The sequence below is a fragment of the Genypterus blacodes genome, unplaced genomic scaffold, assembly GCF_046128005.1.
Source record: "Genypterus blacodes isolate CSIRO-AG114 ecotype Tasmania unplaced genomic scaffold, CSIRO-AGI_Gbla_v1 ptg000027l_1, whole genome shotgun sequence".
Lineage (NCBI taxonomy): Eukaryota > Metazoa > Chordata > Actinopteri > Ophidiiformes > Ophidiidae > Genypterus > Genypterus blacodes.
The window spans coordinates 626,800-641,253 of NW_027466840.1; the positions used below are offsets into that span (position 1 = coordinate 626,800).

Here is a 14,454-nt window from a genome sequence, read left to right on the forward strand (position 1 = left end):
TTAAAAAGAAAATCCTTAGTGAGCATATAATGTACATATTAATACCTTAATCTAACGTTCATTTCTGGTATATTGCTGTAGCAATGGGCTGCAGAAAGTGTCTCCTCAGTGCCATCAGGCTCTGGAGGATTAGCAGTGTTTCTCCCTTATTGGAGATGGCCAGCTGTAATTACGTTACGCTGGCTGCCAAAGCAAACCGGAGGGCAGGGTGCCATGATTGGCGATGAGAAAAAAACTGTTCCCTAAATTTAAAGATCTCATGAATAGGCACATTCATAGCCAGGAGTCCTTTTTTTTTTTTTTAAAGCCTTTATCTCGGCGGGATAGATCCATCGAGGACAAATGCACTTCTCCACCAACGCCCTGCTTCACGCTCACACAGTTACAGTACACACATACACACCTGGAAGCTGCCCAACACAAACACTCTTATCTGCCGGCCATTGAGCAGCTCCACTGGAGCAGTTGGGGATTAAGTATTTTGGTCCAGGACACCTCAACAGTGGGTAATGAGGGAGCACTGCTCACTCAACTCCCCCATACAGATTTTATCACGCTGATCCACCCTGCTGCCCACACAGATCTCATAACATGCCATGCCCATAAACAACTGAGTGATATACTTGGCATTTATAGTGTTTGGTATGATTACATTTAGCGTCGGTTTGGATATGTGAAGGTTATGGACGCACTAAGTGAACATAGATTTGAAAGGAAAAGGAACTTCATCAAGTTGTGAAAAAACACCAGTAGAATTTGATGGGAAGCCAAGGTGCATTGTTGAGATTGTTGTCTTGTCATATTTAACTCAAAGCTGCAATTTATACTAAAACTACTACTTTATGATATACGAGAGAAGACATTCCCGTCTGTTTCGACTCATCGCAGCCTTCTGACGTGTCTCACTGAACTCTTACGCAGTCAAGCTGTCCAATAAACTACACGGGCAAACTATGCCTTCCGTCTGAATGAATAATTATCGTTTCCATGGTAATGCTTGACGTAATGCTTGATGATTGACGTTTGCGCTCTACCAAAAATGTTGTCAATCACGCACTGCATTTCACTAAATTACCCTACTATTCATCTATACCATAACGATACAATTATCACGCCAACTGCTTAATATATTCTATACTGCCTTTGCTCAGATAATGCATAATTCACCTCAGAAGTCACTCCTTATCCTTATTGTAGTCTACTTCCTATTTCCGACGCATGCTGAGCAGCTAACAACAGAGACCTTAAGAGGCAGCGAGCGCCGACCCTGTCATGTGAGCCGCGGCTGTATGGATTTTCATTTAAATAATTAAAGCTTCCCAATTTCACACTAATGGTTGAGAGGTGTCGGAATGGTATCATTAGCCGCTAATAGAGATTCATGGCGGAATGGCTGCAATATTTTTTCGCAATATTTCGCCCCCCACTGCCTCAGCCGGGCGAGATGCGGCGCACGAGGCCCCTTAACTCCACGCCGCCCGCTTTTTAATTAATGACACAAATTACAGGGCTTTGAATAGCACGTGCCTAAGGATGGGGGAGGACGTGCAGGCGGCCATCTCTCTTTCGCCGTCCTCTCTTCATCTTTCCTATCATTTCCCTCTTTCGGCGCACATGAGTCTCCCATACCGTCATTACAGGCTCCATTTCTCAATAGCCCTCTTTTCCTTTCAACCACTTGTCTGTCCTCGTCTCATCCTTATTCTATCTACTTCCCCGGTGTCTCCATTCCGTCTCCATCGGGCCACTCCCCGCCCCTCGCTGTGAAGGGAGCTACAACATCCCATAACCTTGACAATGCAGGAGGCTGTGTATGTGTTCTCATTCTTTTGCGTGTGTGTTTGTCTCTCTGTGAGGGACAGGTGCAAGGACTTGGCGCCCGTCCAGCCAGCGACCCACGCGGGACGAGTCCGGGAGAGGGGGGGGTAAAGACGAGTGCGGCCGAGGCAAAACAAAATTAAATACATTTCTGTGGACATGGCCGCAACTGGAGCAGAGATAACCTAATTGCGCCCTGAAATGTGCCTGGATTTCCAAAGACCTTGAATTTATAAAGAAGCAGAGAGAGAGAGGGAGACGCAGGAGAGAGACAAAGGGTGTTTAGTCTGGTCCAAGCAGTGGCTGGACTTGGTAAACAAAGAGGAGGAAATGGCAAAGCTGCTTTGATTAGAAGGGCAATCATTAAAATTGAGACCCCCTGAAGAGAATGAGCTCTAATTAACAACATATCCTCCACACTGTTTGTGAGGGCTGCTGGTGGAATAAATATGAAAACCAGGCATAGAGATGTTAACAAGATGTTCTTGAGTGCGTTTTATTTTGAAAGGGACCAGCCGCTATGGAGGAAAAAAAAACATCCTGATAAATTACAGCAGCTTATTCAGCCATTAGCGAGGGGAAAAACAGTTTCCATGTCCAGATTCACCCCTTTCACACCACCATTTATCTACACTGGTAATCACAGCCTTCCTGTGCAATTACATCACCTCTCAACTCGGCAAATAATGGCTGTATTTAAAGAATATTGTTTATTTCCTCCTCACAAAAAGTCCTATTTTTAGCCAATGCCGCCACATTGTGCGGACTTTGATGCGAGTGCCGTGTAATCTGGAGTGCCTGGAGTATTAATTTCAGTTTTCTTTGCAGTGGTAATGCAAATACGAATGTAATAATGGCAAACAAGTGCCTTCACTTCCACATTACACATTCAGGCGATCAGCCAAAGTGGTGTGGGACTTGCAGCGAAGACATAAAAATGTATGATGAAGCACATGAATATTCAGATGGTGCAAATTAATCCTCCGGAAAACATCAAGCCCACCTGTGGTACTACAAGATAAATGCAGTGATAAATGTGCATGTGTAAGACCCGACAACCACCAGGGTGTTATTAGTGGTATTAAAGATAAAACCCCTCTAAATACGAATGATTGGACATCAATACTGTTCTTATATGTATATATATATATAATTCTGGGACCATGCATCAGACAAATTGGTTGTTTATGAGTGATATCTGTAGCAAAGAGCTCTAGTCCTGAAACATGAAACTCGAGACATATTCTTATTTGCTGTGATTGTTTAAAGGTTATGTGTTAAGATTTCCATTTAAATACAGAATTAGAAGAATGTTGTGTTTGGGGCCTTGGATCAATCTCTGCATAATCAGCCCCCTATAACAGTGTGGATTTGTTGCGTGAGAAATGTGAAAGCAAGTCATCAGAGCTTTTTATGTAGGTTGGGGAGGGGTCAGCTGTCATTGAACGATGACATGGCATTACAGCCCACCTCCCACACACACACACACACACACACAGACACACACACACACCAAAGAGCAGATAGTTGCTCAGGTGGGAGGAGAGAGCACATCTCTCTCGGGCTGTGAGCAGGAAGGCAAATGCTCAGTGGCATTTCAGACGGGAGCGAGGAGGGCGTGGCCGGGTGATGTATCTGCTGTCACCGTGTTGATTTCCCACGCCGGGGCCCGAGGAACGAGAATTAGAGAGCTCAAGGGCAAAAAGCCACTCGACTTCAATACAATCTGCTTAGTAGATTTACTGATAGCATCAAACGGAGTGATCAACACTTCAAGAAGCTTAAAAGTAGCTGTGAGATTATGGAGTGCAAAGGGAACTGCCTGCACTGTGACGGCGGAGGGTGCGGGGATACATTTGAAAGTGAGATGAAAAGCCATTGCAATTAATAATCTGAGATATGTACAAACACCAAACCGGTGATCCCGATGAGCCCGGGATTGGAGCGCCATAACAAATGGCGGCGCCTGCATTACAGCCGTAAAGTCCCATCCTGGTTGCACAGGTGGTGTTTACCTTAGGTGTGACCACTGCATAATGGGGCCTGTAATCACACCATATTACGCCTTGGCTGCATTGTAAGTGATAGCCGTGTGTAGAGCATCAATTTCATGGTTTACCTGCCAACACAGGAGGAAGGAGATGGTAGCAGGTGCCCTCCAAAACCCGCCAAACAATCTGCCCCGTTATTCGATTAGGGCCCCCCTGAACCTGTTAGGTGTGTTATTAGAGATACATTGTGTATCCAAGAAAAATGAATTACAACCGATTAGGCCTGCTGACAATAAACTCAGATTTCCGTTGTTCATTTCAAGCCTAAAGCCCTGATTGTGCGATTATACATCCTGGCTTCTCTTCAAAAGTGTGAACCGTGTCCGAGAGGCTGAGCTCGATCACACTGAGCAACCTGGGATTTTACATTGTCCTTATTAGCTACAAAACAGTGGGGGGAACTAGTGGCTCATGTTTAGTAACTGCTGCTGGCAGGCTTTCATCCTTTGTTCTTCAACTCTCGCCTAGTCTCTCCCTGTGTCCCTCATTCTCTCCCTCTACTGCGTCTATCTCAGATATTCTAACATTTCCTGTTTTTGGGACGAGGGATATGACCGCTCACCTGGGCCAAGATCAGTCGATTTGCCATGGCAACTACACGGATAGGTTTATCTAATTACCAGGGGGAGAGATACTACAGAGGAGGATAAAAAGTGCAACAGCAAGCTGTCAACTGAAGGGAGAAACAATAGAGACGTTAGTGAATGGGCTTTCCTCTACGACAAGGACAAGACTTTGAGGGTCCTGAGGGGATGTAAGCGTTTCATTATAGCGAGAAAGAAAACAGTTGGTAGCAGGGAAACTCGGTTGTGTTGACCTCCCATAAGCTCGACCTTTGGGAGGAGATGCCGTGAAAGAGAAAAAGACAAGGAGAAAAACATGGAGGGCGCAAGAGACAAAGGTTTTAATAGGGAGCCAAGAGAACCGACAGGCGTCTCTCCGCTGAACCGTGAAGAGCCAAGGTGAGAGGGCGGGGCGGAGACCGATGTCAGGCATTGCGGCGGAGTCATGTTTATGACTCATCATAAAGGGTCAGTGCATCACTTCTGCCTGAGGCCTTGCTAATCTGTAAAGTGCATGGGGGAGCATGCACAAGCTGCACCGGCACCATGAAGAAAGAGGTGAAAAATGAGCCCTACTCTGATCTTCACAGGACTCCATTATGACACATCATGTTCACATACATGCATGCGGGCAAATGCCATTTTGTGAAGCACTGAAGTTGTATCAATTGCTACTTTAGGTTTCCACCTTTCCATCAAAATTGTTCGATATGTTTCCTCGCACAAGAAACAACAAACTGGACGAAAGGGCGATGGCAGCTGGAATGGAACTATGATGGATCGCTTTGTGCGGGGACGCCGGCAAACACTGGCACTCATCGAGATTATTGTCCGAACATTTCTCATTCCATTACAAGTGACAGAGCGGATCGAATCCCTAATTAATAAAATCAATAATGTATTTGGAGCATGTGTCCATTAATTTAGCACACTTCTGCGCCATTATTAACGGTGGCTCTGATTGTACGGTCTTGAGAAGTGAAAGGTAATTTGGCGGGGCGGCTGTAGAAAGTGTAGATGAAGAAGAGGGGCGAGAGAGTGAGGATGGAAGAAGAAAAGAGGACAAAACAGAGTGGGTGAGCACTTAAAGGACAAATTGTAAGTGAAAGAGAGAGAAAAGGAGTCTTCGGACTGAGAGAGGACTTGTCAGTGGAATACACAGATAGGACTGCAGCACAAAGAGAGCTGGAGTCACGGGTGGCTGCTTCTCTTATTAGAGGCTCACATCCTCCAGGCTGTCTCAGTGAGGACTCACCCGTTTCAAACTTAGCCACAAAAAACATCATCCGCAGCGGGCCCACCCTCTGTCAAAATCACACCCCTTTACATTATCATTTGTCACTGCGGCGATAAAGCGGGCCTCAAAAATCTGTCTATGTCAACTTGTGATGAGATTTTGCTGTCAAACTTAATGTAAAAAATAAACGGCCCCGTCACTTTGGCGACGCCAGTGCGACGGCCCGCAGATTCTTCCTCTCGGCTTTCCACCGCTTTACGAGATGAGGTGACCTTGTTGTGCTCGACGGCTCAATAGCAGCACAATAGAAACAATACTGCCAGAAGCAGCGTTTGGAAAATACAGGTCAACATCACCTCATTTCAACGGCTTTGTACTTAAGAAATGACCCAAACAAATCACATATATTGTGATCAATCGCTGGAGATGAGCGACGAATCACATGGTGTCCTGCTCAGCTCCTTTGGGAGAGGATAACAATTATTATTTTGTTATTCGCTCCAGATGAGACAGATAACTAAGCCTCAGGCGTGGATGGGAGCCAGGAGTCATTGATATCCTTTATCATTATCATTCCCTAGCATTTGTCATTTTGTGTGACACTGCCGCGTCTGCATGAGGTCAAACCATGGCAATTTGCTCAATATTAATCCAGAATCAATTGAATGTGGGTATATTTTCAGATGTGTTGCCTACAGGTGAGAGAAGTCTGACGCAGAGGCTTCAACATTCAAACAAAGTCAAACCAGATCTCTGACTAGACTGTAAAGCTTTTAGAGCTATAATTTCATCACTTTTGGGCATTTTTGTGCACATTTCCACTCAGGCAGATGCCAAATATGGTCAAAACTGCAATCAGGGAACGCACATGGCAGTCACGTGTATCCATGCGACTCTAAATGTGACTTCACTGAGCGTTTTTCAATGCCCCTCAGGCGCATCAAACCAAGCAAGACAGGTTTTTAACGTCAGGTCTGTGAATGAGTGACAGTAAGTGGAGGGGGGTGGATGAGTTCTGTGTCACATGCTCGCTGCGTGTACTCTATGAAACTGTGGCGTTTGTTTGCGTCAGCGTCCTACGTGGGTGCCCAGGTGTGACAATGACTCTGCTTGGGTGAGAAAGGAAAGTGTGCATGCTGGGTAAACGAGGCCTGGAGCTGCCATCTGCCAGCTCTGGATCACAGGTAGAGACGCTTTCATGATTCAAAACAGGACACATAAAACCTCCGGACCAAACACTTCCACGTTCACATCAGTTCTGATCAAGCCACAGTGTTTGAATTTTGGCAAAATCCATATCCGCGTCCTGCATCTGAGGTCATTACAACACAATACAGAACGTAACGGGGCCACTTCCTCTGGCCTCATCTGGACTTCCTCTATGTCAGTTTTATCCCCAACCCCATGCTGGTTATTCCATTCCCTGCCCAAATGTTCCATTTCCACTCGTGTGTGTGTGTGTGTGTGTGTGTGTGTGTGTGTGTGTTTTGGCCTGCTGCACTAATTAAATCCCTTTCAGAGCTGTCTAAAGATAAACCGGAGTCCACTAAAGCAAACACAACAAGCCTGCTTCACTTCAATTAAAAAGTCAAACTTCCTTTGATGCCGCTGTGCTAAAACTCTCAGTCATTATTCCGAAAACAGATACCGGCGTCTGAACTGGAGGAGCCGAGCGGAGGGCTAGTGACAAGCACCAGCTGAAAATGAAACGTGGCTCGCGCTATCTGTCACTGAATTCATTAGCAGATATGCAGTTTTATTCTCTGTAACATATTGTTGACAATACAGCTCTCGCGCTGATATAAACGGTATTATTCTGTGGCAAGAGGAATCTACATCACTCTGCCACGGATATGAATGTCTCTCTCTTCAACTTAGTGAATCCCCCTCACCACCTAATAAAAATACATGGAGCATAAGCAAGTAAGCCGTTTTAATTGGTGCCATTCAGAATTAAGAAATCTGCTATTAGTTACCACAAACGCAACAACCGTGGGTTTAACAGCAACCAATACATGCACATCAATGGGTAAAGGGTTGCGCTGTCCCGATCAAAGGATTCAGGATATCATATTATAACATCATAAACACATAAGCAGACAAGGGTTAAGAAGTTGTTTGAGGATTGGTTATTGGAGACATGAATACGTACTGTAGGGCACACACTCGTACTGGACCTCCAAATATTTATAGGTTCCAGGGCAAGGGTCAGGAAAGACGTCCGGTCCGGCCACGACAGCACACTGGGTCCGGTTATTACATCTGGAGGGGGAAAAGAAAAGGAGAAAGGTCACGTTAAGTCGGATTAGAAACTGTGGCGATAACTTTGCCCGCCTACTGGCTGACCGTGCTTGCATTAGTCAACCGGCCATCAGTGAGCAGTTGATGAAGCGAAAGGAAACTACGCAGGTTCATCCAGGTAGTGAGACATCGAGGAGGATAAATGCAGTCACCAGTTTTGATAGAGGAATTTTAACAGTTTACCTGAAAGGGCTCATCAGCATTAGTATAAGGACTGACTCAATACATGCACTGCATAGGAAGACGATAATCTAATCGAACTGGGATTAAGGCAAAAACTCTAAATCCATAGAACATCTACATGCTGGAATAAATCGGTTCTATCAATCAATCTAGATTTCTGCTTCTCTAAGTACACCAATGTTAAATAATGCCGATTTCTATCCGATTACCATGTTTACAAATACTTAAAGTACTTTAAGTGGAGCAGAATCACACACAATTTCCACATTCCGGATAGCTAAACTGCTGGGAGAGAAAGTAGTGCTTCCCCTGTTTAGAGAGCGTCTCTCCAGTTTGACCTAAAGTAGCCTCTGTGGCGTGGAAATCATGATCTGTGTCAGTGTCTGATGACGAGTGTTGGCATCTCCCATCTGTATTTTGAACTATTATTACAGTGATGGATGGTGGGCGGCAGAGAGGGAAAGACACAATCAACTGAGTGGGAAATCGGCTCCAATGTGGAACGCGGGTCTTCATTAAAAAACACAATTACGGTGCTGGTGGTGCTCTCATCTGCCATTTTGTTTTTGGCAGTCATCAATCAAATGCTACTTCATATGCACAGAGTGCCTCTCGCCACGCAAAACAGCAACACTTATCCCATGACATTAACTCTTAAATGTTTTTGACGAGTATTGATCTGTCCGTGCTACGTGGCCGTTTGCAAAATGAGAGCCATGATATGAAGGGCAGTGGTGTTTCTATCTCAGCACCCGCTGTTCATGCGATCTTAATAAGGATGACTGTTGCGCGCTAAAGTATAGACAGAATTGCCGTCCATCAACTCTACGCTCCATTTACAGCGCACCATTATCTGGCAATATATAAAAGGTATTTATTCCAGAGCAAGACCGTTCACAGCCCGAGTCTGGTGAAGGTCAAGTAAGGGTCTGACACAATGATTCATACGCCACAATTAAAGGATTCTCTACACCTTAATTAACATTGATTGGCCAGCGACTAATCAATCGAACCAGTGAGGGACAAGCAAAAAAGGAGCCCATCTCATTTCAGACCAAGCGCTTAATGAGATATGGTCTGACGGGTCGCTCCCCATCACAGCTTTATGGGTTCACGACCCCATCCAGCCCCCACCCCCATCCCCCCCGTAGCCCTCTGCCAGTCACTCCCCTCAGTCGGCTGTCCGCGCTCCTCCCGATGAAGAGTTAATTCCCCTGCAGTAAATGCCAGTCAAATAAATAAGGGGTCAAGCCTATGAAACTGAGAAACAATTATAGGCGGCTCGGCCCTCATCTCTGGCCCCTTCCTCGCCTGCTTTTCTGCTTTATTCCGTTTAGAACAGCGAGGGGAAGGGGGCGGGGGGGTTTGTAATCAGCTGGAGAGAACACAAGTTAAGATTGAGTGTCACATAGAATTAGAAGTGAGATGGATAGCAGAGATGCAACTAGCTGGAGCTTGGTCTCTGAAACAAATGACACACGCACACACACACACACACACACACTGTTGAATTTAGCTTAACCACAAACAGTAGATAGGTATATGTCCCCGGCCTCAGTACAAAGTCACAGCCATTTGAGTGACAGTGTTTAATAACTTCCTCTTGAGGGATTAAACATTATATGTATTTAATATGGATGGCACACTTAATCTGAGCTTTGACATCTATCTTTCTTGACCCATATTTGGAAATCCCTTCATCACCGCCGCGCATTTCCACCACAGCCAAAGCCACTGGTCGGTTCCCCTGCAGCCATACACTGCACATGAATTAAAAAAAGAAAGGAAGTGGAGAAATAATTACAATTAAATGTATTAAGTGCAAATCAATGGTAGTGTGGGAGAGAATCGATACAGGGAGAAGCTGCCCGCACCACGTGCAATGATGACTTCACAATTACCAATTACGGGGGGGTAATCAGGATTTCATCAGGCACTTGGCTCTGACGGAGCCCTTTGAACCTGCGGTGGGAGAGAGAAATGGATCCACTTGATTTATTCAAACATGTAAATGAAGTAGTGGTTGGTATAGATTTAGCAACTCTCTCTCTCTCTCTCTCTGTGTGCAAGTAGAGAGCAGGTGGTTAGAAGTTGCTGCTGGCTAAATGTTTGGTGTCTTGCTGGCAGCTCTTTGTCGGAGAAAAGCAAAAAGCAAACAAAAGTGCTTTGATATAGTTTATTAAAAAGGGAACAAACTGGCACAAACTCTGTTTCTTTGTCTATCAAGTTATTCAGCGCTTACTCGTGAACCCACTCGGTCACGCGGCACACGTTCACGTGCGCCATCGTTTCTCGACTGTGCCACGAAATTAAATTCTGCAATTTGGCCACAGACCACCTTTCCGATCTGCATTTCAGCTTTGTCTGTTTTACAGTTACCTCCCACCCCTCCCCTCCTGCTGTTATCGCTGGCAGATTAGAGCTCAGACTGCCAGCTGACGAGGGGAAGATGTGGCACAAAGCAGCAGAGCCCAATGTAAGCACAAACTGTAATCACCATAATCTCTGACTGATCCTACTGCTGCCGCTGATGACTATAAGTGGGTTGAGCCCCCCTGTTGTACACTGACCGCTGACCTATAAACATAAATTAATAAACTAATGGATGAATGAATGCATGAGACAGCAAAATGTGAACGGCCAGCAAGTCTGAGTCAGGGATAGTGCAGCTGCTGTCAAACCCAGACAGATACGTCCACATGGGTGGGTAATAAATGGAGAATTAATGCGGACTGTTCCTCACAACTGCAGTGATTTATATCAGAAGAGGAATAACCATCCTAAAGGAAGGACAGACGCTTTGAGTGATTTTACATAGAATTGATGAGGCAATGCCTGAAGTCAAATAGGAATGGCGGGGGTTCCAGCGCTGACGTCCCTGGAGTTGTTGTATGTTAGGGGAAATCCTCCCTGTCCTTTAGTTGTAAAGATTAATATTCCTTTGAATTATGTCCATTTTTGCAAGCAGGTCTGTGTGAGCGCAGGACACGATGCACGTAGGTATCTTTTGCGTTGCTCGGTTGCCTGCAGGGAGGCCGCAAAAGTGACCGACGGGTCAATATCCTCGTCCCTCTGTTGGGACCCATTACGCTTTAGTGATGGTCCTTGCTGCCCACGGTCGACTTCATTCATTATCTTCCCCAGCTGCACGCCACAGCATCCATCTTTTCTCATTCAGCCTGTCTCTTGGCACGGCACAACAACAACAACGACGAAAAACCCAATAACCCTTAAACTCCCATGAAAACCTTGAGGAAAGGCTTCAAGAGGAAGGGCAGATTGACGATCGCCTGGAGCAGTTTGTATTTTGCTCTGGAGCAGGAGGGTAAGTGTTCAAAGGTGACCGTCGAGGGCTGATTAGCGTAGCTCCTTTATTGAAGGAATTAGCCATTTAATTATTTACATGGAGACCGTTGGCAAAGAGCAGATTTTTCCCGCCGCAGAGCTGCTCTAGAATAATGTATTGTTTACACGGCGCATACGTGAGGTTGTTTCACCTCAGCCTTTGTCTTTACGCTTTCCAGGGATTCGTATGTGCGACCAAATTCAATGCGGCGACCTCTTGGCATTAGAGCGCGGCGGTGTCAGCGCGTCCGGAGAACCACAGAAACAAAATATTTACTTCACGCGCCGGAGAAGTCGCTGCAGCAGGAAGGTTAAGCCGGAATCTTCTCCCTCATTGCACCACACGCTGTGCATCCATCACAACAGTCAGTTACATGCCCGAGGCCAACTTGGAAGTGTTTACATTATATCACTTTCTTATTCAGTGCTCGTCAATGTTTTCCTACAAACCGGCAGACCTTTCGTATCAAGTTTGTTCCTCCTTATTTAATTCCTTCTACAGGGTTATGGATGTTTCTTACACATATAGTCAAACCGCACACCATCCTACACACGAAGATGAGCACATATGCTGCGATAACGACTTCACGCAAATGTTGACGTGACACCCGTCCGTCCAACTAATCTACTGAGAAGCTGTGGAATTTCCTTGTCTATTTGTTCCCAAACGGCAAAGGCGACTTGACAAAGATAAAAAAAAGAAAAGTGCAACAAGAACGGAACAGCCGATTGAGTGTGGGGGCGTTGGGGATTTATGTGCATGGCTGAAGGGGCTCACTGTTTAAAAGTGCTTAAGCTCTCATCGCACGACACACACAGGGATAAATATCTGCATACATGCGAGCACACCTACACCTAGAGCCGAACAGAATGTGACACGTACGGTGGCATCGGTGACGTTTTCAACAGGCGCAGATGCAAAAATGTGAAGCCCTGTCAGGATCTTCGCAGAAATGTCGCCTGTGTTCCGTTGTTATAGGATTAGCAAAGGGGACCGAAGCAGACATGCAGCCGGTGCCAAGTGACTAAGTGGCTAAGGGTGGAGAACGTGGAGCGTTTACGACCCTATGCCATACGTAATGACCTTCACTGAGATCTTTAAGGCTCAAAGTACAGTTTCATCAGTGCAAAGGTCAACACCGATCAACTCTCACCAAGGCCGTGTATTTGTTACTACATTTCAATGTTGTTTCTCCCCGAAAACAAGCAGAACGAGCTCGTTTGTTTCCACTCCTGACAGGCGTAATCCTTGGCACAGATTAGCAGCTTTCTGAAGATTTTTACATCACGCGCTTCGCCTCTCTCCAGCTCTAACGCAGCATTGTACTTGCAAGATAAGCTGCAGCTCATGCCAACGCAACAAACAAACCGACAGAAAGCACAGCGCGCTTCAACAGCGGACACCAACACAATTACACACCCGTACTTAGTTCACATTGAGGGGCTTATGACTAGCAGGGAAGTACAGAATCGTGTGTGAGGTGTTTTGGCTTGGCGACCGTCCAGTAGACTCATGTGAATGCTGAAGATCAGCTGGATAAACACATGTTGTTCTTCACCCCTGCTTCACCACGTTTCGACCACCAGGAACTTTCACTTCTTTGACTCGGAGAAAACTTCAGAACTCAGCCGAGGATCCGGGCTTGTTTATGCCTTTGGATGATGGATGAGACAACATAGCCACTAGTCAAAACATTTCCCTTCCCTGATTTGTACATTTCCCTGCTTGCCTACGAAAGCTTTGCCAATAACGAATGCCTCATAATTCCTTTTACCTTACACTTTATGTCCCCTATATTATCACTTAATTAGGGGACCAACTGTATCTGCAGGTTTTGGCTCATTTGAATTTGCAGTGTGATGGCCGGGGTAATCAATAATGTATGCTCAGCAACAATGATGGCTATAACATTAACGGTGTGCAGGGTGATGGCTTATGTCCACTGGCTATATTCCTGCAGGAGCATCGGAGTCACGCTTAGTTCAAGTCCTGAATGAATCGGCCAGCAGCACAGCAGAAACCAAACAAAAATCTGTTTTTCAGTAGGATTTCTTAGATTGCAAAGATATTTTCACAGGTAGGACTTGGGTAAGGGAGAAGCAAATCTTGATTCAGATTCAGGACATTTATTTTCTATTTTATTTTATTCTCCTTGCTCTTTGCTTTGGGATTAACAACAAAAAAAAGTGAGTGATTTGCTCATATGGTAACAGGATTAAGTTGAGCACAATGATGTATAAACTATATGGAAGAAAAATGTAGTGTCCACATACGAGGACGCAGGAGGTTCGAAGAGATGGTACACACACTGCATGTATCTTCTGCCAGATAACAGGTGCAATGTTGCCTAGTTTCTGATTTTGATCCACATCTGGCAGATTCAAATATTTGCTCTAACAGACAAGGTCTCATTTGTGGTGTCCAAGCTTCACAGGACCACCACACAACACAAAGACACTTTTTCATAAATCTGTTCTGAATGTGATGACAGCAAACGTCTGTATTTATGTTGGCAAAAAGCACATTTAGGGTCTTGGCAGATGTATGTTCTCTCTAGTTTGTCACTAAAGGTTAAACAATTTACTTTTCCAACTTCCCTAGCTACATCTTCTTTAGTAAAAGAGGTCGTGTGCACATTTTGTCGTATAGGAACAACAGAGAGAAGAGGAGAGGACTGGAGAAAACTAGGAAAACTGAGTCACACAAACTTTTCCAGGCTATTGTTGTGTCAGGCAGCAGAGAGATTTGAGGTTAGAGCACATAAAGGTCATCGCCTCCCCATGGGGAGGGGGTGACAATGCAATCGTCCCGCTGCGTGCACCATTTCTGAGGAGGGATTTATTTACCTCACGTTGGCTGGCTTTCATGAAACCAGAGAGCTTAGATGTGTTGAAGAAATTTAATTATATACATTCAATAGAACCAGAAGCATACTCCTCCGTGTTTCTATTTGAC

At 45.3% G+C, this 14,454-nt stretch overlaps 1 protein-coding gene across 1 annotated transcript in view; it reads right to left on the reverse strand.

Moving 5' to 3' along the window:
* LOC142993203 (adhesion G protein-coupled receptor L3) overlaps window positions 1-14,454 on the reverse strand; it is a 101,312-nt gene that overhangs the window by 71,972 nt on the left and 14,886 nt on the right. The window contains exon 2 of the mRNA XM_076143909.1: window positions 7,822-7,931. Within this exon, the coding sequence (XP_076000024.1) occupies window positions 7,822-7,931 (110 nt within the window). The remainder of the gene's footprint in view (window positions 1-7,821; window positions 7,932-14,454) is intronic.